Source organism: Phasianus colchicus, chromosome 1 (assembly GCF_987193195.1).
Source record: "Phasianus colchicus chromosome 1, bPhaCol1.hap1.1, whole genome shotgun sequence".
NCBI classification, from domain to species: domain Eukaryota; kingdom Metazoa; phylum Chordata; class Aves; order Galliformes; family Phasianidae; genus Phasianus; species Phasianus colchicus.
Window position 1 is genome coordinate 157,388,743 of NC_143436.1, and position 27,574 is coordinate 157,416,316.

A 27,574-nucleotide genomic window follows, 5' to 3' on the forward strand; every position below is an offset into this window, starting at 1 on the left:
CTGTATTATACTTCCAACATATGTCAGAGAAGTTGAAGTCTCCCATGAGAACAAGTGCTGGCAATCGCGTGACTTCTGCGAGCTGCTCATAGAAAGCTTCATCCAACTCTTCATCCTGGTTAGGTCGTCTATAGCAGACCCCCACCAAGATGTTGCCACTACAGGCCTTCCCCCTGATCCTTACCCATAGACACTCAACTCTATCATTACTAACCCCAAGCTCTTCAACATCAAAACAGTCTTTGATATAAAGGGCTACATCACCACCCTTCTTTCCTCATCTATCCCTTCTGAAGAGCTCGTAGCCATCTATCACAGCACTCCAGTCATAGGAGTGGTCCCACCATGTTTCAGTAATAGCAAGGTCATAATTCACCTGACTCACAATCACTTCCAACTCATCCTTCTTGTTGCTCATGCTGCATTGGTATAGATACACTTCAGTCGAGTCGTCTGCCTCCCCCCCAGCTTAATCATCGTTCTCTTAGGCTCATCTCTTGTGAGGCCTGGTTTGTCCCCTTCCCCCATCATAATTAGTTTAAAGCTCTATCAATGAGCCCCGCTAGCTCCTGAGCTAGGATTCGCTGCCCCCTTTGAGATTGGTGGGTTCCACGGACAGACAACAGGCCAGGGGCTGAATAAACCACCCCATGATCAAAGAATCCAAAGTTTCTGGCTCGACACCAGCCTCCAAGCCAATTATTCATTGCTCATATTTTCCAATCCCGCTCAGTGTCCCTTACTGCTCCCCCTGAAGGTATAGAGCAGAAGATGACTTGAGCTCCCACTCCTTGAACTAAACGCCCTAAACCCCTGAAATCTTTTTTCATAGTTCGTAGATTCGTCTGAGCAATTTCATCACTGCCCACCTGAACTACGAGCAATGGGAAGTAATCTGATGACCTAACCAGCTTAGGGAGTTTTTTGGTTAGGTCCCTGACCCGAGCCCCAGGAAGGCAGCACACTTCCTGACGGACTGGGTCAGGTCTGCACGTGGGGCCCTCCGTTCCTCTGAGGAGGGAGTCACGCACCACAACCACCCTTCTTTCTTTTCTGTCAGAGGCAGTCTCACGGCATGGGGGTGACCGCCTCGCCCTAGGCTCTCTTCTAGGCAGATCCTCCTTCGCCTCTCCGCTCACCTCCCCTTCAACTTCCAGCAACTGGAACCTGTTGCTTAGAGGGAGCTGGGGAAGTGGGCTAGGCAGGCGGGGGTATCTCCTGTGACACCGAGTAGGGACTTTCTTCCAACCTTCCTCATCAGTCAGGTTTGTCTGACTGAGACAGGGCAAGGGGCCCACTACCTTTCTGGGGGTATTTTCCTGGAACCCTTCTCTTTGGTAAGCCAGCGAGTCACTCCACCAGTCAATCTCCCTCTCACATTCCCTGATGGTCCTAAGTCTCTGTACCTCCTCCTTGTTCCACCACAAGGCTGAGCAGCTCGTCCACCTGCTATGATGAGTGATGGGTGATGAGTGATGCTGTGTGGCAATCAGTATCGCTGTGTGGACAATTTTACGTTTGAGAGCATTTCTTTGAAGCTGTTTGCCTTTGGAAGATAGTGCTCTGACTGTTTACTGGCGGAAGATCTAGCCTGTGACCAAATAACTCCAACTTGCTATGGGAGACTAGTGGATGATGTAATTGTATCCTGTGAAGGCAAGATACAAGTTGGTGCCTCCCTGCTCCCTCTTATCTGCTGGCAAGGCCCAGAAGATGGAAAAAATGGAGTTTCCTGCTGAGATCCCAGAGCCAGAATCTGCCACTCCAAGGAAAGCTGACTCAACCACTTTAGTTTGTACTACCAATGAAAAGTTGCCATCATCGCCATGGTCACTGTTGTCATCAACAGAACAACAATGCCCAACAATTCACCACTACTGAAGATCAATGACTGAACTATGAACCATGCTGGATCCATGGTGGTGATTATCTCCCTCTTGCTTCCTATATAGACTCCTTGTTTCTTCTTTCCTATCTTTTCTATCACCCTCCTTCCCTTCCCCATTACCCTAATTCATAATAGTGTCCCTCTTCCCCTTCCCCATCTCTCTGATTAAGATCTGTAATAAACTGGTCAGACTAACATTTGAACCGTTGTTTCTTAACGCCAGGTATACAGATATTAAAAGAACTTCCTCTCCCTCCTATAAATTGGAGCAAGACAAGGATATAGTTGGCCTTCTGGGCTGCAGGTGTACACTGCTGGCTCATGTCCAGCTTCTCCTCCACTAGGACCCCCAAGTCCTCCACAGGGCTGCTTTCAAGAGGTTCTTCCTCCAGTTTGTATAAATACCTGGGATTGCCCCAACCCAGGTGCAACACCTTGCACTTGGCCTTGTTGAATCTCATTAGGTTCACATGGGCCCACTTCTCCAGCCTGTCCAGATCCCTTGTGAATGGCTTCCCTTCCTTCCAGTGTATTGACTGCACCACTCAACTTTGTGTCATCCACAAACTTGCTGAGGGTGCACTTGATGCCATTGTCTGTGTCATTGATTAAGATGTTGAAGAGCACTAGTCCCAAGACAGACCCCTGAGGAACATCATTTGTGACTGGCCTCCACCCTGACATAGAACTATTAATCACAACCCTTTAGCTGCATCCAATTCCTAATCCATCAAACAGTCAATCCTTCAAATCCATACCTCCCCAATTTAGAGCGAAGGATGTGGCGAGGGACCATGTCAAAGGCTTTGCAGAAGTCCAGGTAGATGACATCCATTGCCCTTCCCCTATTCACACTGCTGTCACTCCATCATAGAAGGCCATCAGATTGGTCAGGCAAGACCTGCCCTTGGTGAAACCATACTGTATGTCTCAAATCACCTTTTCGTCTTGTATGTGCCTTAACATGGTAACCAGGAGGATCTGCTTCACGATCTTCCCAGGCACATAGGTGAGGTTCACCAGCCTGTAGTTCCCTGGGTCTTCCTTTCTTCCTTTTTTAAAAATGGGAGTAACGTTTCCCTTTTTCCAGTCACCTGGGACTTCACCAGACAGCCATGATTTTTCAAATATGGAGTGGCTCTGCAACACATCAGCCATTTCTCTCAGAACCCTGGGATGGATATCACCAGGCCCCATGGACTTATATAAATTCAGTTTCATGACGAGGTCTTGATCTTGTTCCACTGTTACAGTGGGACAGAATCTGCTCCACTTCCTCTTTGTGTATGGATATCCTCTAATAAGCTGATGGCTCTTGTCATGAGCTGAGAGTAGCCATGGTAGGATAGTGCTTAGGGCTGTCCACTTCCAACTGTTTTTCTGTGGTCATTTATGAAGGCGAAAGTTTTAGTCATATAACAGTACTGAGTAAGTGTGTAATTATACTTACAGGCTCTCCTGAATGAAGTAAAAGAAATAGCTCTTCTACAGAAAAAAAAAAACAAACGTTCATTTGTTCCACTTATTTTAGAAAGATTGAGTTAAATAAAAAAGGGTTTTAATTGCCAGCTGTTAATGAATGGAGAGCTGTTGAAGAGAGCTAGCAAGCTATTACCCTTGTGTGTAAGAGAACTAAAAACAACTTATTTTTCATCTTGCACAAATAGATTCTGAAGGACCAGCCAGAGATCAAATATCAACATCTAATTATGACAAACTGGGTTTCTCTGGATATGTCTTCTATAAAAGAGCCTGAACTTAATTCTCCTAGTAATAAGCCTATAATAAAAAGAACAGTAATAGAAGTTCTACTAATTCAGTTTGTTTTATTCTAATGTTATTAAACCATGTAAGAGAGCTTTAAAGAGTCTATATGCTTCCAAGAAAAGTCTATACTTTCAAGAAGTCTATATATGTACAAGAGAATTTCACCATATCACCATATTTTTGATCTAAAATTGTTTTGTTTATCACTGATATTGAAGTTCTAATACATACTTGAAAGAATAAAATAAAAAGACGTTTTCCTATACATTATCTGTTTAGTTTCCTGAAATGGAATTAATAAGCAGTTTACACAAGCTAGTTTATAAGACTGAAAGGATTTATCTGTAAGGGTACATAATAAGGACCTATCCTTTCCAAGTAAAGTATCTAGATGCTAACATATGACATGCAGAGAGAATTTCTGTGATCGATACTGTTAACCTAACACACACGTCTTCAACATCTCACCATGAGAAAATGCTTTGCTTTCTTCTTTCCTTAGTTTTCCCTAAAACAGTATAGCTTGGTAAGCTTTTTCATAATGTTCTGCTTTGGCACTATTTGGTGGAAATACTAACTCAATCATGTACATCCTTCGGTGCTTTTTTCCCCCCAAGTTTCTTCATTTCAAATTATAATTGAAAACAACTTTATAATGCCCCATTAAGTATTAATAACATACCTCCAGCTTTCTCTGATATTTCTCACATTCTATTTGGCACTGTGAAAGATTCTTAGCTGTTTCTTGTTGCATGAGTTGAATATGTTCACTTTCAAAGGACTTTAACTTACTTTGGTGAAGAAGTTCAGCTACTTTGCTTTCTGTGCCAAGCTGCATTTGTCTATACCTAAAAAGAAAAAAAGTTTTGGAGATTCAAAAATACGAAATACCTGCTAGTTCTGTTTTGAAATTTATACCTGAAATTGAGAGTATTTTTAAGAGTTTGGTAAATACAAATTAGTTATCTATTTACAGTTGCCTATCTAAATACCGTTAGATAGATGACTACAAAACACAACAGGTGGAAAACTCAGTCCATGGCTTTGCTAAATTTGTGGATTGGTAATGCAAAAATCAAATGACAATGACCTTAACAGTATTTAAACAGTTTTTAAAAATATTACATCAATGAGAACTTTCTTCTCGGTATAGAAATGTATACATTCCATACCTCTAACAATGTAATCTTTAAAGGACACAGGAGAGATACCAAGGAGGCTGTTGCCTCTTATCTTCTCCACCAACTGTAATACATGATCAGAAGAAGTAGTGTTAGACACCAACGGTATCAAAGCTGCATTCCCTTAGGTATATCATGGATATGTACTACACTAATTCTTCCCATAACCAAAGACAAAGAAACACCAGACCATGACGCTTTATTATTTCCACAGTCAAACTCAGGTATGAAGATTCTTTAACAGGAATGAAGCTATCAGACAAATAATATGCCACTTAGAAGCAGGTATCTGTTGTTCCACTCCTTACGCTTAATAAGCAACCTCAAAAAGGTTTCTAATGGAATACTAAATTTTAAACAGTGGTAAAAAATAACATTTGGGGAATGGCTGTGAAAGGAATAGAGAACACACAGAAATCATCATGTCACTTTACAATCCCACACTGCTACCTGGATAATGAATGCTGAACACATTTCTAATAACTAACCTCACAAAGAATATAGTAGAACATGTAAACAGAGAAGGGTATTAAAGATATTTGACAATTGGCAACACTGTGCTATAATATAGCGACAGCATGAGAAATAGGTTAATTAAGCAAACCAGAATGCTAGAGAAAAGAGATGGTATAAGAAAATGGGAGTTAAGAGGCCTGTAACAGCCTAAATGGCATGGAGAATGAGACTGAGAATCAATTATTTACTATATTTTCCAATAGATGAATGAGGAGGTATGTAATAAAGCTAGCAGATGTGGAATGAAAAGCAAGTATCATTCTTCACAGACTATCATGAAATATGTGAAATTTCTTATATAAGAAGTTCTGAATACTCAAAGTTAACACTCACACAGGAAGAGATCGAACAAACTCTCAGAAGATAAATCCTTTGACAACTATTAAATGTAAGATGGTACTTCTCACACAAATCACTGAAATTGTTAGAATGCCAGATAAACCTTCACTCTAACCCATTACTGCTCTCAACTGCCATTTGTCAAATAGCAGTTGCAACACAATTCTACCCTATTTAGTATCTAATTTTTAGGTAAGATTGAGAGCATTTAACAAAAATAAAGGGATTAGTCATATTTTCCCTGAGGATTTCAGATGTAGGAATGTTTCTAAGATACAAAAAGGAAGTAATTTTCACTGAAATAAACAGAAAAAACAGGTGTCACTATGATGTCCTCTGTAAACATTTCTGTATGTATAAACAGTCCAATGCATGAATGAGATTGTTCCCACACAGGCTGCGTGAGGAAAGAGTGAAAGTTTTGCCCACAAACTCATAAAGACATCATCACCTTTTTAAAACAACTTTCTTGTTCAATAGCTGCATGACATTTCTTCTCATACAAAACTGCTAAATGCCCATTATCTATCTGATATCAACTGCTGTCAATTTTGCTTGAGGCTGATACTTTAAGCATTTCATCATTGCTCTGACTGTATGTTCCCATTTTCATTTTACCACACAAAAATAGTTTCAGCATGCTTACATTCTGTATACTTTGTACGTGATTAGCTGCAGACAGGACAGTCAATCTTTTCTGCTAAGCACGTTGTTTACAACCCTGGGAAGAATATTTCATTCCAAAATGAGCATGTCTTCACAAAGATACATGTCATCTAGCCATCTGATGTGCAGTGCAATGCAATGCACAAATGAAATTTATCTACAAGGCACATTTATTAACTTTAAGCAACAAATGTGTATGTTATGCCTTCACAGAAAATAAGTGGCTATCCTTTCCAGTAGACTGCTTCAGATCTTAAAATAGTCTGGGGTTTAATGATCTGTAGAGAGCATACGCACTGGAAACATGCATAAACAGAAGTTATATATACTTCCCTATACCTCACCAAGCTTTCCAAAAAAGTGTACTACATTTGACAGTTTTCAAAGTCCACTCAATTAACTAGGTGCTTCCTGACCATGCTTATCAGTAAAATAACAGCGACTTTAGAAAAAAGATTTTATTTAGAAATTCTAAGTACTATACACTGGCATAGTATGGTTTGTACTGGTAAGGTTATGAAGAACATCACATGCTTTCCATTGGCAGTGATTTTTGAGAAACAGACAGGGCACAGCTTACAAATAATGATATGTAACAACTTCGTATGCTCTTTTGTCAACAAATAATAACATCTGTTTTCGCGTGTAGTATGGAAAAGAACACTTCCATTAATAACAGAAAAGATTTACCCTTCTACACCTCAAATAAGATTTTCTTACTATACCTTTGAGCTCACCAGTGAGTTCTCCACTGCACCAAAGCTTTCAGAGTTTCTTTGGCATGTGAGTTTTTATTTGGCTAAATAGCACATCTGACTTCTTGGCTATTATTTCAGCAGAAGTCTAGAAGCACACGTACACATATAATCATGAAACACGATGTCAGAACACATTCCTTAATCCACCTAGATGGTCTCCAGGAAAAACAACAGAAAACAAATCCACCCTATGCTTGAATACCACTATTATTGTGGGTGTACAGGATTTTTCCCCATCAAAAAATTTAGTAAAACTGATACGGTATAGTTTTTGTTTCACAAAAGAATAAGGATTGAGAATTAAAAAGTAATTACAAAGTGAGTTAATGATAAGAACAAACAAACATGCAAGAATCATCTGAAATGATGTCTCAACTTCATTATGTTTCTGTGCCATCAGGATGACCAGCCAATAACGCCTGAAGTTTGCTAAAGTGGAGTGACATAAAAGTTATTAATTTTAGTGTAAGGTAGAAAGAATATTCAGTTAGGGACTTAAACAATGGTTTCTAAGCAAAGATATAACATTAAAATCATCACAAAATAGACTTCAGTGTAACCAATGAGAAAAAGTACACTTCTCCAAATAGTGTGCATCTAAAGAAAGCCAACTGAAAGCCAAGATTACCAACTACTTTTTCATCAGGGTAAACTACAAGACATATCCAGCACAGCCCAATCTAATAGTCATATTCAAAAGTTTTTACTATATGTGCATGTAACTTTACAAACTTCTTACAAGCATTGTGTATATACTGAGATAGCACTGTTTATACCTGACAGAAATAGACTGTTAACTTCTACCATTGTCTACTCCATAGACAAAATCTGAATGTACATCAGTACTCTTCAAAAGTAGTTATAATTGAATAGTGAAGTACATAGAAAGACAATGAGATCTGTAAAATTAAGCATTCAAGTAGTAAATTCTAGTAGTAAGAACATTATTGAAAAGGAATGACAAGCAAATAAATTCTATAAAATAATACATCTTCCTTTGGAAGTCCCACTAGGATTATACAAAGTTCAGTACCAACCCTTTCTAACTTTGTGAACATGATTATAGAAACCCAGGGTTCTTTAGGATATAATTGAGATGTTATTTTCAAGTTAAAAAATGAATTTAAAAAAAGAAAAAAAAAATCAGTGACTTGTAAGTTGCGAAATGCTCCTTACTCCACAGAAGGGTCAGTTCCAGGTCTAAGATCTTTAGAGTAATTACAATATACTCTCCTTTTTTTTTTAAAAAAAAAAAAAAAAGTATGTACTTTGGTTCAGTGCCAAATCTGCAAAGAAACCTAAATACTACAGACATTTCCTCCCTAACTCCTTCTATTGCAATCCTGCTCCTTCCAGTCCCAACACGTACTCTGATGTCCCTGTCCTTCTACTCTGCCGCAGCTCCAACTCAGATTTCTCATGCTTTCCAATTCTGCTTTCATTCTTTCTGCTTGAGGTATGTTTTTTCTCTTCATGTTTGTTCCAGCCCATTCAGTTCTCATTCCTATCTTTTAATCTTATTCTCCAACTGTTGGTCTTCTTTTTATTCCTCTATCACTCTCACAGTTCATAAAAATCAGGGAAACACAGAATGATTTGTGCTGATCAACAAACATTGAGTCCAATTCCTCTGAGTCATGAGCAGGGATTTCTTCACAGCATCAAAGCTGGTGAGGGGTCCGGAGCACAGGCCTTACAAGGAGAAGCTGAGAGAAGTAGGACTGTTTAGTCTGGAGAAGAAGCAGCTGAAGAGAGACCTTACTGAACTCTACAACTCCCTGAAAGGAGGTTGCAGCGAGGTGCGGGTTGGCCTCTGCTCCTGCATGAGCAGAGACAGGACTGGAGGGACTGGCCTTTAGTTGCACCACAGTAGATTCAGGTTGGATCTTAGAAAGAAAGAATTTTTTCTCTGATAGAGTCAGCAGGCACTGGAAGGGCTACCCAGGGAGGTGGTTGACTCACTGTCCCTGGAGCTGTTCAAGGAATGTTTAGATATTTACTAAGGGACATGGTTTACTGGGGAAATATTGGTGATAAGTGAATGGTTGGACTGTATGATTTCAAAGGCCTTTTCTGACCCTGGTGATTCTATGATTCTATCTTCCACTAGACTATATCACCCAAAGCCCCATTCAACCTGACAAATACTTACAGGGATGGGGCATTCACTTCTCTGGATAACCTGTGCCTCACTACCCTCTGAGTAAAGAGTTTCTTCCTAATAAGTAACCTACATTTATCCTCTTTTAATTTGAAACCATTGTGGGAGCAGGTTGTGGAACTCAGTGACTACTCGATACAAGTTAACAGCTAAGTCCAAATTTAATGGGTTAACACAGCAATATATACACCAACAAGTAGCCTTGGCCACGTACCATTGGTTATACGAGTCCGCGCATAACCTATCACTGTGCGTATCCTATCACCGGGCGAAACCTGTCACCAGGATAACGCAGAATTCCCTGGAACCGCCTATTTTTTCCCGCCAACCTCCTCATTGGACACAACTCAGCAACCACTTGTTTATCTTGAATCCTCACAAGGTCACCATATCCCCAACATTCCCGAGGTGGCCTCGCTCTTCAAGCCACCCCTCCACCATTACTCTTTGTCCTGTCACTACAGACCATTGTAATAATTCTCTCTTTATAAGCACTATTCCAGTAGTTGAAAAATTGCAATGAGGTCTTCCCTTCAATATCAAAAGGATATCTATAAGAAGGAAGAGGACATGCTCTTTAGCACAGTCAATTCATCCCTGGAGACGTTCAAGGTCAGGCTAGACCACACTATGAAGTACCTGATCTAGTTGTAGATGTCCCTGTTCATTACAGGAGAGTTGAACTAGAGGACCTTTAAATTAAAGTCCATTCCAACTCAAAAGATTCTATTATTCTATGAACAAAATCTGTGCTGTTTATTATTATTCTTGGAGTCACAGAAGGATTAGTAGGAGCTTAGATTGGTCTAAATTAAATTCAGTCATGCAATAGACCACATATACACTGTCCATACCTGAGATAAACTATAAAACACCAGTTCAAATACAAGTAATCAAAAGATCTTATTGTCGGTATTCTCTTTTTGATCGCTGGTACTAAAAATTGATAGACTTATTTCTGAGCAACAAAAAATTTCCCATAAATTGAGTTCACACCAAGTAACTGGAAATGTAGGCTAGTTTCATAAACTGTAAGTCTACTGTAATAATTACATGAGGGGTAAACATGATTTAACATGCAAGTTCTCACCAGATGTTACACTTGCTTCGTATCAAGTAATTAAACATATGGTACTTTTGCAAGCGATTAAATAAAATCTGTTAGCGACAGAAAGCTTAGAAGTTTTGTTTAAAGCTGCTTGCTTCAAAAAAAGCAGATTTTTCTGTTTTGCGGCATTCTAAGCATTAGTTATATATTGGTCTCTGATCCTTGTTTCTCTTGAAACACCTTACCTGGAGGCAACACTTCCACACACTATTTCGCAGTCTGCAGGAAATCCTAGTGCCAAGTGGCAGATCTCGCAAGATAAACAAGTGTTTTACATTACCTGCAGCCTAAGGACACCTAAAACTAGAATTACTTACCTATGAAGTATTTAGAGTGCTTTATCTATATATTCTTCCTAAACTAACACAACTGAGAAAGAACAAGGTTAAAAGCAGGGTGGTAAAGAGCAAGGTTAAAGGTAAGGTTCTAGAATACACATATCTTCACAAATTTCTATAGAAGTTATTAACTTCTTTAGCTGGTTAACTCTGTCTTAATTCCAAATTGAAAAGTCAGTTAAAGAGTCCTAATTACCACGATGAGTGTTCCATCTCTTCAAAAAGAGAAAGAATGAACATTAAGGATGATGCATTTGAGATAAATCTGTTAAACCATGTTGGTTGACAAAGCCATGCGATTGTGCTCCCTTTTATTTGTCACTGATCCTGTAAAACTTAAGATTTTCTCCTGCACCATAACACAGCTCCAGCAGTGTATCTGTTGACAGTTATATCAGCCCAGTCTTAGGAGTTGTATTTCAGTCATGAGTACTGCATAACAAACCCTCACTGGGAAGCTCTCTCAGTTCTGAAGGACGCTGAATGCAAATATACGCTTCCTGAAAGTGTGTGCTTACTTCTGGGCTACTGTATAACAAACAAGTCCTATCATGTCTTTTTTTTTTTTTTCTCTAATTAAAAGCAGATGTGGTTGCTGTTCTGTGTTAATTCAATGCTGCTGATGATGTATGTTTAGTTTGCTCAGAGTCACTTGCCTGGGTATTAGCCTGCAAATACTTGGTTTAACCAATTAGCATCTTGATTGAGGTTACTCTTATTATTTCACTCAATGAAAAAATATATAGTAATTATTCATAAAACCTAATTGAACTTCATTAGTATAAAGGTATTAATAGTGTTAACCAAAAATAAAGGATGCAAAGAAACGAATAAGTACTAAGGTGTGGGATATAATTCCACAGTTATACCCTCTTTTTTTTTTTTTTTTTTATTCTCTTTTTTTTAAAATAAAGAAATTAGCCAATGGAGTAAGCCAGGTAATTTTTAGGACAACTAATGGTAGATGCTTTTCTCTTTGCTTAGGCAATATCTTAGTGAAGATGTATATCCCTATGTTCTTATTTATGCTTCTAGTGATGATGAAATCCAAACCTATGAAACACTATATAAACTTGAACCATAGAGAACATCAGTAGACATGGTTGGTCAGAGAACATATACTAGATCAGGTATTTCAAGATATGTATGCATAAAGATACTCAGCCTATGAATCCAAAATAGAAATTATTACCTCATAAGATTCTTTAATTAAAACCTTAAAATAACCCCAAATAAAGGTAGAAGATTCTTCTTTTTGAAACAGGAAGGATACTGAACGCATTCACAGGAACCCGTTGCAGAAATACCAAAGGAAACAACTTCAGTACTTGTCCTAAATGCAGCAGATCAATCTAAAATGAAACATAGCCATGCTACAGGATGCAGACACCACCAACTCTATCTCTAGCAAAAAGCAGTCAGAAGAAACTGAGAAGTTTCATTGCTTCTGGCACAGCCCTGACACATTATACAAAGCTGTCTTTTGCACATACGTACCAGCACACAAAATGGCAAAAGTGTCAAATTTTGAAACTATAAGAAACATACTCAACTGAAGAGGAAAGCACAACTGTACAAGCCCCAGAACAAGCATAATTACATTACTCATTACCTAAACAATGACAGCATTCAAATGAATAAACACTTCCTCTTAAAAACTCACCCTGAAATGACAGATAGAAAAGGATTTCTTCTCCACAACACTGTTTTAGCATACATATTATAATCAAAGAGCACAAAAGTATACATATAAAAATCTTGTTATATTTTAAGTCACATTTTCTACGTCCACTTCTCTGTTTGAATTCCCTCTGAATTTCAATCATGACTTACTTAAAACAATACCCATATTTCATGCTTTAGTCTTCACAAGACCTACCATGTTGAAGCTGAATTCTGTAATAAATCAATAAAAACACAAATAATAATAAAGAGACTAATTCATCAATAATGTATATTAACTGTGTACAATTAACAACATACAGTCAGCAGAGGAGCACGGTTAGGCCAGTATTTAACAGGTTGTATAACTAGAAGAATTATCATGGTGGAAAGAGATAATAAAAAAACAAATGAAAATACTCACCCATATCGTAGGCTTACAGGAAAACTCCAAAGGGAGCAATCTCCAGAAAAAGATCATCCCTCAGTGGCAGTCAGCCCTTAAATGGGGTCTAGGAAAGGTAGAGCCAGGCTGCACCCCTTCTGGTCACACAGGTGAATTGCCTTCACCTGTGCTCCCATGGCTGACTCAGTGCTTGCCTCAGGTGATTCAATCAGTTCAGGCCATGATTTAACAGTTCCCATACACTCCACCTCTTCACGGCATGAACAAATGATCAAGTTTACTAGAGGGTGAATATTTCCTAATACAGAGATCCAACACATCATGGCGCTTATACAATTGCCTATCATGATGCAGGTTGACACAATTTAAGATGAGCAATGATCAGTGTAAGGTGGAAGTTCATGCTCTTTCATGGGCCAGTGCTCAGTTGTGTTACTGGAGGCATGTGATCATGAAGTGCAGGTCCGTCCTATGCTTCATCGGTCCCATGTAGATCATCACCAAGTGTTGCACATGATCTCACAGTAACACTGGAACACTTTGATGGCATTTCGTTCCTTCCGGTGATCCCAGAGGCTCAAAGACTCACGGAGAGTCATAGAGATGTTTCAGGGGAACCAGGAAGGGAAGGTCTGCCCTCCAGGGCAAGATACAGGCCATATTCCAATCCTGGGTCAACACTTCGGCTTCTACTGGGGAATACCCAGCTGCCCATACCACGCCTTTTGGCCAGATGTCTGCAGCTGCATAATTATATCAGGCACCAAAGGGAGTGTCCTGATCTGCCATAGGAAAAGGATGGGGGTCTCTTTAGCAATGAAGATTGGAGTGTTGACCACAATATCAGTAAGCCATGTACCTATTACTGGAGGGACTACCAAGCCTCTCACTTCCAGTAATCTCCCCCAAGGTGCAAGTAGGTCACACCACTTTGGTCCTACCTACACCTTCCAAGGCCATTTTATTCTATGGATACCTGGATCTAAATTCTCAGGGGCAGGGAGCAGAAGATTATTTTCATTGCCAATCTGGGATCTTACCTGATTATCAGTGCCTGTAATTTGGATCCTAAGTGGGGAGGCCCATGTTGTCTGCAGCATTTTCAGGGCACTGGGTCTGCTGTCTCAGGGTCTTTCATTCAAGTTCCGCAGGATTTCACAGAGTCTTTTTGTCCACCCCTACAGTGTCTGAGAGTCTGTCTTTAGGGCAACCTTAAGAATACTGTAGTAATGTTCAATAAGGCCTGCCCCCATTGGATTATATGGCAGGTAGAATCGCCATTCGATGTTGTTTTCTTCTGCCCAGCGTTGTGTCACTGCACCAGCAGAATGAGTCCCTTGGTAACTCTTGATGACTTGAGGTGTCCCATAGGCTGACATCAGTTCAGTAAGTGCCTTGCTAGTATATGCCTGGTTTGCTTTTGGTACTGGACAGGCCTGCAGAAGCCCACTTGCAGTATCAATGCAGGTCAAGGCACATTTCGCCCCTTAGACCAAGGGAGGGGCCCAATGTAATCAACCTGTCATCGCTGGAGAGGACTGTGCCCTTTAGCAAGGTGGGCTGTTGTTTCAGGCAACATCTCAGTTTCATCTTTAAGCAAGCATCACTCAGCATCCCCGGGTGATGTCAGATAGCTGTATGGGCAGTCCCCAGGCTTTAGCAGCTGCCCACACTGTCTTTTGTCCGGCATGCCATAGTTTCTGATGTAACCAATGGGTGATGTTCTCAGATGGTGAATTCTCAATCCATCAAACTCAGGCCAATGTGTTGACTTCATTATTTCCCAGTGATTGTAGGGTTGATGACCAGAAACTTGGTAGACACATATAGTCCTGTGTTTGACTATATTCATATGTCTAACCACATCTTTGCCCCAGATTGGGCAGGCGTGAATAGTCCATTCCTGGGTGGACCAGGAATGTGCAATCCAAAGAGTGAACCCCCAGTACACAGCTCAACTATCTGTACAGATATTCAGGATACCACCACCAGGTTCCTTAGTTAAAACCATCCACACAGCTCACAGTTCTGCCTATTGGCTGCTCTGACCATCCCCCATCAAACCAGATTGTCTCGGAGGAGGGATGGTATGCTATCGCTCTCTACTTGCTCGTGTTGCCCTTGCTGGACCCATCTGTGTACCAGGCATCTTCAGGGATAGGCTATTGCCCCTCTTGAGCAGGACGTTTCTCTAGTGGAGCAACCAATGTTTCTTTTGGTGCATCACTATGATATGTCACTGGGCCTAGATCTTCTGAAGTTCTTCTTTTAATGGTGATGAAGACAGCCTACTCCTTTGGCTGAGACAGGTGACCCATTGTGCCACTGTTTGTGCTTGGGCCACCCCTGTCTTAAGAAGGTGGGTCAGATCTTTCACCCACCCTGAATCAGCAGAGTGGTCTTACCTGTGATTTCAGCTGAGTTATCAGCTTTACTGCCTGTAATGCAGAGTAGGCAGCCAGTAACTGTTTGTTAGTCATCCTGTATCTTTCTTCTGCTCCACGCCAGACCTGAGACCAGAATCCAATGGGGGTTTGAACAGAACTCTGGTATTGCCACAGGCCCCAGCCAAAGCCATCCTAAGTGATATGAACATCCAACTCGTCTGGGAGGATAAGATCAAATACATCCAATGCCTGGGCTTGTTTAACTGCCAGTTTTGCCTGCTGGAAAGCAGCCTGTTCCGTTCTCCCTCAGTCCCATAGTTGCCCTTCCTTCATGAATCTGTATAGTGGCCTCAGCAGCTGTCCTAAATAAGGTATGAAGGAACACCAGTATCCCAATATACCTAAAAATTATTGTAGCTGCTTTGGTGCTGTAGGGACTGGGAATGCCTGAACCTTATCTATGACAGCACTGGGTAGTGCTTTGTCTTTCCTGACCAAGCTACCCCCAGGAATTTTATGGACAGGCCCAGACCTTGCACCTTTTGAGGATTTGGAGCCCATCCTCTTTCTTGCAGACAAGTAGTTAGTGAATCTGCTTCCTGTCCTACCGCCTCCAGTGAGTCAGATGTCAATAGGAGATCATCAGTATGATACAAGTTAGCATTATCAGGTTTTCTCCAATTAGCCAGGTCACATGCCACTAGATTATGGCAATATGTTGGTGAATGCACATAACCATTTGGTGGAACCTGAAAGATCCACTGCCTGCCTCCACATATAAATGCAAAGTGGTCTTGCGATTCTTCGGCAATTGGAATACTGAATAATGCATTTGCTAAATCTGGGACACAATGGTAGGTTTTTATCTCCCTACTCAATGTGTCCATTATGGAAGCACTATTGGGTATGGCTGCATGAATAGGCAGCGCAACCTTATTCAATTCTCTATAATCCACCATCACTCTCCATGTTCCATCTGATTTCCGCACTGGCCATATGGGGGAATTATATGGGCTACGTGCAGGTCTTATAATGCGAACTTGTTCTAATTCCTGCACCGTTCTTTTCATCTTGTCCATGTGGGAGTCTATACTGTCTCACATTAGTAATCTGGCACGATTTCAACAGGCAAATAGGCTCATGCTTCACATGGCCTCTCAATGTTGCCTGTACCTGGATACTAATGCACTTTTGTTGAATTCTCTCCCACAGTTGTCTGGAGAACCAGACCCCATAAAATACCTATGCCCAAGATGTACTCTTGGACTGGGGCAATAGACACTTTATACTTCTGGGGTGGGAGACACCCAACCCCCATTTTTAACCATGTTGGGTGACTGGAATGGTCTGTCTTCCAAAGCCACCATTATCACTCTATCACCACTGAATTTAGTTTGATCTCTTTAAATTACTGATGTTTCCACACCAATGCCATAACCCTTTGTATATTCTTCCAGGACCAAAAAAATCCTCAATTCTACTTAGGGACTCTGGTCCCATCTGGAGGCCCTAGAGGGACTAACATCCCTTGTCACACCATAAATTGTGCTATGGCTATGTCTTTTACCTCTGGTGGCTCGGGCATTGTGGCCCAAGTGACCTGAGGAGGCTTCTTTTTTCTACTAGGAACTATAAAATCTAAGTTCCATGTTGTCATTGGTTATCTGTCAATAATTCTTACCCTTGGTTTTTTAGGGTAATTTTGAAATTTTTAATTATCCTTCAGCTGCTTCCATAGCTGAAGAAGGACATGATTGGGCTGGCAATCAATTTCCATAGATTGTACCTCAGCCCTGATTAAGTTATTAAACATTTGTTTTTGAGATACCTGTATGGGTCCCAATTGAGGAGTTTGTATGGTTGGTCTCTTAGTTTTAGTTACTGGAAGAAATTCTGCCTATTTCAATGTTCAAATATTGCGCATGGTCTGCAGGCACTCTGTCTCCCCCATATTGGCAACCAGCTGGACCACCGACTCTGAGGCTACTGGGAGGTTCAGTATAGACATTAGAGTCCCATACAGATGGGAAGGGGCCTGTTGCGGGATCAAGTCTCTCATACCTGCTGAGAATCTTACCATATCTGGGCTTTCAAACGTATCTTCATACATCACCTCTTATACCCAGTTCGCGAATGTAATTTTGAAGGTCCTCCATGGAGGACCATAGCCCTCATGTAACAGTATATCTGATTTATTAGGCCAGACCATACGGCATGCCACCATCAACCAATGCATTATGGAGTAGTTTTCATTGATATGGTGGATGCCAGCATATAGCCTCTGCCTAATAGCAGACAGCAGAGTTTAGAGATTTCCAGCCTGTTGACCACAGCACTTTCTGCCCCTGAATCCCATAACCTTAACAGCCAAGTTGGCGCACTTTCTCTGGGCTTCTGTCAGAACCATTATATTTGGTCCATTAATTCCATTGCTGTATATGGGCAGGCCATCACATGTAGATGGATTTAGGTAGGGGGTCACTGATCAGTGGGCACCCCTGCTGGTCTATGTTGTATTTTTTTTGTTTTGAATCATAGAATCACTAGGTTGGAAATGACCTGCAAGATCATCTAGTTCAACCGCCTTCCTATTCCTATTACTACCACAAGCTACTAAACCATATCTCATAGCTCCTCATCAGGCGCCCCTTGAACACTGCCAGGGACGGTGACTACACCACCTCCCTGGGCAGGCCATTCCAGTGTCTGACCACCCTCTGAGAGAAAAAGTTTCTCGTAATGTCCAACCTAAACCTCCCCGGTACAACATCTGGCCATTTCCTCAGGTCCTGCTATTTGCCTGAGAGGACAGACCCTTTTTCATCACAACCTCCCCTCAGGCAGTTATAGAGTGCAATAAGGTCTCTCCTGAGCCCCCTCTTCTCCAGACTAAACAATCCCAGCTCCCTCAGCCACTCCTCATAGGACTTGTGCTCCAGACCCCTCACCAGTTTCATTGCCCTTCTCTGGACACGCTCCAGGGCCTCAGTGTCTTTTTTGTAGTGAGGGGCCCAAAACTGAACACAATATTCGAGGTGCGGCCTCAGCAGTGCTGAGTACAGGGGGATGATCACCTCCCTGCTCCTGCTGGCCACACTATTTCTAATGCAGGCCAGGATGCCATTGGCCCTCTTGGCCATCTGGGCACACTGTCAGCTCATGTTCAGCCGAGCATCAACCAACACCCCCAGGTCCCTTTCCTCTTCCAATCATCCAGCCACTCGTCCCCAAGCCTACCGCGCTGCATGGGGTTGCTGTGGCCAAAGCATAGGACCCGGCACTTGGCCTTGTTGAATCTCATTCCATTCACCTCAGCCCAGCGATCCAGCTTCACTAGATCCCTCTGAAGGGCCTCCCTGCCCTCAGGCAGATCAACACCACCTCCCAACTTGGTGTCATCTGCAAACTTACTGACGATACACTCAATCCCTTCATCTAAGTCGTCAGTAAAGATATTAAACAGGATGGGCCCCAGTACCGACCCCTGGGGGACACCACTGGAAATGGGTCGTCAGCTGGACTTAACTCCACTGACCATCACCTGTTGAGCACGGCCCTCCAGCCAGTTCCTTATCCAACAGAGGGTCAAACTGTCCAAGCCACGAGCAGCCAGTTTCCGCAGAAGGATACTGTGAGAGACCATGTCAAAGGCTTTACTGAAGTCTAGGTAGACTACATCGACAGCCTTGTCTACCAGTCTGGTCACCCAGTCGTAGAAGGAGATGAGGTTGGTCAAGCACAGCCTACCTTTCATGAACCCATGCTGGCTGGGCCTGATCCCCTGGACGCCATGCACGAGCTGTGTGATCTTTCCCAGGAGGATTTGTTCCATGACCTTCCCTGGCACTGATGTCAGGCTGACAGGCCTGTAGTTCCCTGGATCCTCCTTACAGCCCTTCTTGTAGATGGGAGTCACATTGGCACGCCTCCAGTCTTCTGGAACCTCTCCAGTCATCCAGGAGCACTGGTAAATAGCCAAGAGCAGCTTAGCAATCACCCCCGCCAATTCCCTCAGCACCCTAGGATGAAGCCCATCTAGTCCCATGGACTTTTGACAGTCCAGATGGAGGAGGAGCTCCCTAACTGCCTCCACCTGAATCTCCAGGGGGATATTCTGCGTATCAGTCCAGATTTCCAGATCAGGGCACAAGGTGCCCTGAGAATAACTGGCCTGACTATTAAAGGCAGATGTAAAGAAGGCGTTCAGGACCTCAGCTTTCTCCTTGTCTTCCCTGGTCACATTCCCCGCTGCATCAATTAAACGATAGAGATTATCCTTGGTTCTTCTCTTGCAATTGATATATTTGTAAAAGGATTTCTTATTCTCCTTTACTGCAGTGGCCAGTCTGAGTTCAAGTTGGGCTTTTGCCTTCCTAACTTCCTCCCTGCATACCTTCGCAACTTCCTTGTAATCTCCCCTAGTAGCCTGTCCCTTCTTCCAGAGGACATAGACTCTCTTTTTGTTCCTGAGTCTCAACAGTAGTTTCCAGCTCATCCACACCGGTCTTCTCCTCCTTCGGCTCACCTTACGGTATTCAGGGACAGTCTGTTTTTGCACCTTTAAGATTTCCATCTTGAGGAGCATCCAGGCTTCCTGGACCCCTTTACCCTTAAGAAGCGACTCCCAAGGGATCCGAGCTACAAGCATCCTGAACAGGTCAAAGTCCATCCTTTGGAAGTTCAAGATAGCAGTTTTGCTAGTCACCCTTCTGACATCTCCAAGAATAGAGAATTCTACAATTTCACGGTCGCTCTGCCCTAGACAGTCCCCAACCTTCACATCACCTACCAGTCCTTCTCTGTTAGCAAAGAGCAGGTCTAGCAGGGCACCACCCCTGGTAGGCTCTTGTACCAGCTGTGTAAGGAAGCTATCTTCCACACGCTCCAGAAACCTCTTGGACTGCTTTCTTTGAGCCATATTATATTTCCAACATATATCAGGGAAGTTGAAATCCCCCACGAGAATGAGTGCTGGCGATCACGCAACTTCCGCAAGCTGCTCGTAGAACACCTCGTCCATCTCCTCATCCTGATTCGGCTGTCTATAACAGAGCCCAACCAAGATGTCTCCCCTACAGGCCTTCCTCCTGATTCTCACCCATAGATACTCCACTTTATCATTTGCAACCTCAAGCTCTTCAACATCAAAACAGTCTTTAATATAAAGGGCCACATCACCACCCTTCTTTCCTCATCTATCCCTTCTGAAGAGCTCGTAGCCATCTATCACAGCACTCCAGTCATAGGAGTGGTCCCACCATGTTTCAGTAATAGCAAGGTCATAATTCACCTGACTCACAATCACTTCCAACTCATCCTTCTTGTTGCTCATGCTGCGTGCATTGGTATAGATGCACTTCAGCCGAGTCATTTGCCTCCCCCCCAGCTTAATCATCGTTCTCTTAGGCTCATCTCTTGTGAGGCCTGTACTGTCCCCTTCCCCCATCATAATTAGTTTAAAGCTCTATCAATGAGCCCCGCTAGCTCCTGAGCTAGGATTTGCTGCCCCCTTTGAGACTGGTGGGTTCCACGGTTGGACAGCAAGCCAGAGGCCAAGTAAACTACCCCATGGTCAAAGAACCCAAAGTTTCTGGCTCGGCACCAGCCTCTGAGCCAGTTATTCATTGCTTGCACCTTCCATGCCCGCTCCGAGTGCCACACTGCCCCTGACAGTACAGAACAAAAGATTACTTGCGCTACCGCACCTTGAACTAAGTGCCCTAAACCCCTGAAATCCCTTTTCGTTGTCCGTAGGCTTGTCTGAGCAATTTCCTCACTGCCCACCTGAACTATGAGCAACGGAAAGTAATCAGCGAGCCTCACCAGCTTTGGTATTTTCCTTATGTCCCTGATCCAGGCCCCAGGAAGGCAGCACACTTCTCGGCAGCTCGGGTCTGGTCTGCATATGGGGCCCTCCATTCCTCTGAGAAGGGAGTCACCCACCATGACCACCCCTCTTTCTTTCCTGACAGAGGCAGTCTGGAGGCATGGGGGTGGCCACCTCGCCTTAGGCTCCCTCCTAGGCAGATCCTCCAACACCTCATCATTCACCTCACCTTCAATTTCCAGCATGTGAAACCTGTTGCTAAGGGGGATCGGGGGAAGTGGGGTAGGCAGGCAGAGGGGGTTCTCATGGCGTCAAGTAGGGACTCTCATCCAACCCTCCTCATCAGTCAGGTCTGTCCTACTCCGATGAGGCTGGGGGTCCACCACTTTTGTGAGGGTGTCTCCCTGGCACCCTTTCCTCTGACATGCCAGCAAGTCACTCCACCAGTCTACCTCCCACTCACATTCCCTGATGATCCTAAGTCTCTGCACCTCTTCCTTGAGCTCAACCACCAGCTGGATCAACTCATCCACCTGCTCACACCACACGCAGGTGGAATCCCTGCCACCCTCCCCAGATAGCAACAGGCTCAAGCAGTCCCTGCAGCCAGAGACCTGAACATCCACGTTTTTGGGCAGTCCCTCTGTCCGGGTCACCACAGTTGTCTTGGAATAAACTTGTAGTCTGGTGGAAACCATGTTAGCCTCCCTGTTCTCAACAAGCCGAAACAAAGGTTACTCGCCTGCTTTGCTGTGTTTCCCTCACTCTATTTATGGATTATTAGAAGGTGTGAACTGCTTATTAGCAGGTGCAAACGTTAAGGGCAGGGGGTTAAACTGAGCAGCAAACAAGCCAGCTTCACCGCCGCTGATTCAAGATCCTGCCCGCAAACTGCTAGCTCCCCAGTGGGAGCATGGCACTGTTGCTAGCTTCAAACTAGCACTAAAGAGAGCTTTTTGGTCAGTCTCTTTTACTCCAGATCCCTTGCCCAGCGCAGACTTACCTGCTCTGATGCACATCTCCACAGCAAATAGTTATTGAGTTATTATATGATGAGTATATTGAGTTATTGATATTATGATGTATATTATATATTGATGAGATATATTGAGTTATTATATGACGGACCTCCAAGGGATCCATTGCAAGCGGAGCATTGAGATCCGATTTATAAGTTTTATTTTCTGGATCAACCAGGTCCACTGATTCAGAAGCCTGTTATTATCTATTGAAATGTTACAGACCTGCCCTATTGGAAAAATCAGGCTTGTTTTCTTCCCCATCAGTATCCTAAATTCTTGCTGTAATTATTCTATGTGGACTCGCAATAATTGATTTTCATCTTCTAAGTTATTGGTTCTGATTTCAGCCTGATTTAAAACACCTAACAGTGGCCATGCTGCTGTAGAAACAACTAGCTACCGCTCTTTTGTAACCAATATATCTTAGCTTATTCCGTGAAAATAGTCCACCATGCGGAAAGGAGAAATATTTTTCATAACATGTAGGGGACCCCATTTTTCAATTATAGTTGCTAATCCATAATAAGGTGTACCCAGAAATCCTGGGAGCTGTCCAGGGATTGTTTTGTCTAGGGGGGTAGCATTCTTTCCCCTAACCCACTTATAGATATTCCAAAGGAAAAACATTATATATATATATATATATATGTAATATATTTGGCCTGCCTGGCTCACCAAGTGTACAATCAACAAGTACACGAACAGTAGAGTGGCATGGTTAGGCTAGTATTTTACAGATCATATAACTAGAAGGATTATCACAGTGGAAAAAGATAATAAAAAATAAATGAAAATAGTCTAGTATTAAATGTGAAGGTTGGTGGCCCTGCATATGACAGGGGGGTTGCAGATTCATGATCCCTAATGTCCCTTCCAACCCTGGCCATTCTGTGATAATGCTCACCTGTGTCCTTGGCTTGCAGGAAAACACCAAAAGAGGGATCTCCAAAAAGAGATCCTTCCTTAGGAGGCACTCAGCCCTTAAATGGAATCTAGGAGAGGTGGAGCCAGGTTCCACCCCCTCTGGTCACACAGGTGAATTGCCTTCACCTGAGCTCCCATGGCTGACTCAGTGCTTGCCTCAGGTGATCAATCAGTGGTTCAGGCCATGACTCAACAGTTCCCATACAAACTGAAATAGAAACAAATCAATTTGAAGTTTAACTGTGAGAGTTTTTGACATGGGTAATATAGAACAGATCTGACTGAGGGAAACATCACTGATTTTGTTCCTATAAAAGACTAAGAAAAGTATTAACTTTTAATACTAGTCAATACTAAACTTAAAATTTGTAACCTACACTTAGAGTTGTCTCAATAATTCTTTCTGCTGTTCATAATTATTTTTTCAAGCTTCAATACAATTCAACAGTTTACCTTCCTAAACTAAGTATTGCCCATGTCCAGGCCTGGGGCCCCCAGCACAAGAAAGACATGGAACTCTTGGAGCGGGTCCAGAGGAGGGCCACTAAGATGATTAGAGAACTGGAGCACCTTTCCTATGAAGAAAGGTTGAGGGAACTGGGCTTGTTTAGCTTGGAGAAGAGAAGGCTTTGGAGAGACCTCATTGTGGCCTCCCAGTACTTGAAAGGAGCATATCAACAGGAGGGGGAACAGCTGTTTACATGGGTGGATAGTGTTAGGACAAGGGGAAATGATTTAAAATTGAGACGGGGAGGTTTAGGTTAGATATTAGGAGGAAGTTTTTCACTCAGAGGGTGCTGACATACTGGAACAGGTTGCTCGAGGAGGTGGTAAATACCCCATCCCTGGAGGCATTCAAGGCTGGGCTGGATGTGGCTCTGGGCAGCCTGGGCTGCTGGTTGGCGACCCTGTACATAACAGGGGGGTTGAAACTAGATGATCATTGTGGTCCTTTTTAACCCAGGCCATTCTATGATTCTATTATTACTTCATGAAAATATGTATTTAATCACTATTCGTATTTAATCACTATTCGTATTTGTGGTTCTGGATTAGTTGCACAGTTGCAGTAGCTACTGTGGTTGATTACACAAACCTGAAGAGAGCTGGGGTGACACGGGAAGTGACGTATTTGCTAACTACACTTTTAATTGCAGTACATTGTTCTTCACTGCAAAAATTAACAGATCAGAGTTAACAATTAAGCAATTAAAGACTCTGAAACTGTTATCTGTATTAGGTTTTACAGATATAGTATTTTTCTTCAGATATCTGGTTGAGTCAGTATAAATATTTTCAGAATCTTGTGACTCTAGGCAGGGTGATTATTAATTACTAGGCTATTTAGTATTTGGGGAGTTATCAAAGTGCCAATACGTGCATGTAGTTGTACTCTACATGGAGGACATTTATTTTATCACAGCATTATTCAGCTCACAACTGTCCAACAACATATTTACATACATTCCTTTCACTGAATGTTTTGATGCAGTAATTTTTCAAAATAGGAGCAGAAAAATTGATAGTAAAGGAAAAGAGACACAATTATTATTAAACTACTAAGTTTATATCAAATTCTTTAGGTAAACAATCAGGAATTACTCCCAGTATGCTATAAAACTCTACAGGGAAAAGCCTTTTTTATTTTTCCTTATTTAATCAACCCTCACCACTATTGCCACTGTGAAAAAAAGAACACTGCATTGAAATAAGCATGTGCAGGTGCAAGTGCATACAACACACAAACACAAAAGCCTTAAAAACTTTAAAACCTTTGTTCCTAAAGCTAGCATATGTTTTGATTGATGTTAAATAAATAAAAGTTCACAGTCTTCAAATCTCTGCAGACAGTGAAGATGAAGCTACTGAAAACTTCTGATAAACTCAAACTGGTCAAATCTATCCCATAGACAGGTAGAGGGGAAGGAGATTCAAGGAAATCAAGTTCATGCTGACAAAGCTTGTTACATTTTCTATTCATTTACACGGCACATTTAATGAACATGTCAATACTTAAATTGCTCTTATTAATATTTTTAAATCTCCAATCTTCTTCCTCTGCTCTTCTTTTTACAAATCAGTGTGCATATGCAACTGATACCGGAAAATTGGATTGCAAACATATTTTGGAAACAATATTACAGGCCGTGCAACGGTTATACAGATTGCTGTAGTACTGAAGAACAGAATAAAACAATTCAGCTGGAAAAGACCTACAAAGACCATCAAGTTCAACTGTCTCATCTCTTCAGCACTAACCAAAAGCTAAAACACATTTTTGCAGAGCATTCTGAATGCTGACAGGCCTGGAGAATCACCCACATCACTAGGAAGCCTGCTGCAGTGACTGACCATCCTCACAGAAAATAAATTCATTCTAATGTTCAGTCTGAACCTTTTTTAGCACAGCTTTGTACAGTTCTTTTATGTCCTGTCATTGGTTACAAAAGAGATCAGCATCTTCTTCTGCATTTCCCTGTACACAAACTACTACTAAACAAGATGTAAACTGTCTCATACAACTTTAATAGAACTTTTACAGAAAACTCAGAGAGACTGAAAGATTAACAAGAATAACAGGCTGAACTGTGAAATTCAAGTCATATTTTACACCTTAGAAACATTAAAAATATACACTGGTAATCTTAAAGTCTACCACAGTAGCATTTCTTGCCTGCTGCATACTTCACCATTCCCTTATTTAATAAAAAATTCATAAAAATAATTTTAGATGTAAATACACTAATTATGTGTGTATGATTTTTAAGTCTATCACTGCAAAAAGGGAAACAAATCTATGTAATATGACTGACATAAAAGCAGCTATATAAATGAGAACAGCAGTAGTGAAAAGTCAGGTTTTTTTAAATAAATGATAAAACATACTGAAAACACAGAGAATAACAAATAGAAGAAAAATGTTTGGAATGCCAAATACCTCCTTAAAATGGTCAGAAATGAACATACTGATATTTAAGTTCTGAATTCCCCAAATTTAACTACTGTTTGCAATTAACAATATCAAAACAAAATTTCTATTTGGGGATGAAAAAGAGGAACTTTTTTGATTATCGGTAAGAAAGAAAATAAGAAAAGGAAATGTCATCACTGAAACTTCCCAAAAAAGGCCATGGAGAGAAAAGAGAAAGTAGGAACACAAATACTTTGAGATACAGGCTAACTGGGACCCTTTCTGATGAAATTCCTTTGATACCTGAAAAAGAAAAGATACATGTAACTACAGTACCAGTAGACAGATTGCTCCCCCTAAGCTACCATTTCCCCTACTGAAACTCTGGCAGCATAGGTCAGGATGGTTAGGGTTCAAACTGCCATAACTTAGCAAATAACTGGTATATCTTTTATATCACATGTAACAGCTTTGATTCACTGATAAGCAGAGTTCAAAGTACAGGCATACCTTGTTATATGTCAAGGATGTGTCCCTGAAAGTGCTATGGTTAGCAATGATGGATAGCAAAGCAATCTTTCCCATAAGAATTCATGTACTGGGGCAAAGGAGGGAGGATGTCTTGGCAGTGACAATGCAAAATTTAAATGAGGCCAGTGTACTGCTAGGTAATTTTTCAATTTATTCCCCAGCAAATTTGTCCATAAAAACAAATATGAAATAAAATCACTAAATAATTCAGGTTGGAAAAGGTTTCAGCAGGTATCTAGTCCAACATCCTGCTCACAGAAAGGTGAGCTATGAGATCTCAATGGATTGCTCAATTCTTCAGCCATTTGGATCTTGACTACTAGTGATGGAGACTATTCAAATACAATGCTTGACTGTAGTGAAAAACCTTTTCCTTTCACCAAATCTGAATATCCTTTTCAACCCTTCCCACCATGCACCATGCATCTCCCCCCACTGTAAGGGCAGAGCAAGTCCAAGACCTCCTCATGAGACTGAATGTGTACAAGTCTATGGGCCCAGATGGCATGCACCCAGGGTTCTGAAGGAGCTGGCTGAGGTGGTTGCCAAGCCACAGATCTGCTTTCACAACATATTTTCCCATATTTCTTAAGTTACCTGACAAGTTTTAACAAAAATTTTGTAGACATACACAACTTTGCCTTTATACACCTTTTCTACAGAAGATATTCTTTACAAATAGTAAGACTGTGGGGAGTGGTTAGAAAAGACAAAAACAAGCTCTGAGGAGAAGAAATTCAGAATTCATGAATTATGGGAATACTAACAGGCTTTGCAACAAAAGTTTCAAGTATATCTGCTAAGAGTCTTAGATCTGATATAATCATTAGCCAGCTTCTAAGAAGACACACAAAAAAAGTACTGAGTTTTATTTATTTTAATGCACACAGGTCTTTTGTTCCTCTGCTCCCTCTAATTCTGTTTAGCTCTCTTCCTCATTTGTTACCTCCCGCTATTTTCTCCATTCTCTCTCTCAATAATTAATTCTTCTTTCAGATGAACTATCATAATATGTGCAATACCTACATCTGATAAATATTCTTTTCCTTCTTGTAGTTAACTTGAAGAAAGAAATCTGTTCTTTCAGGCATTTTTTCCTGATGGGACTGATAGACAAGACACTCCTGATCTCCAAGTATTCCCTGTCCCAAAAGAGCATGTGGAGACTACATTTTCTTTCTT

General features: G+C 41.6%; 1 protein-coding gene across 3 annotated transcripts in view; it reads right to left on the reverse strand.

The window, feature by feature from the left end:
* Positions 1-27,574, reverse strand: part of PIBF1 (progesterone immunomodulatory binding factor 1) — a 164,481-nt gene that overhangs the window by 67,198 nt on the left and 69,709 nt on the right. For all 3 annotated transcript variants that reach the window (XM_090130912.1, XM_090130908.1, XM_090130919.1), the window contains one exon: positions 4,338-4,503. In XM_090130912.1, coding sequence (XP_089987038.1) covers positions 4,338-4,503 — 166 coding nt within the window. The remainder of the gene's footprint in view (positions 1-4,337; positions 4,504-27,574) is intronic.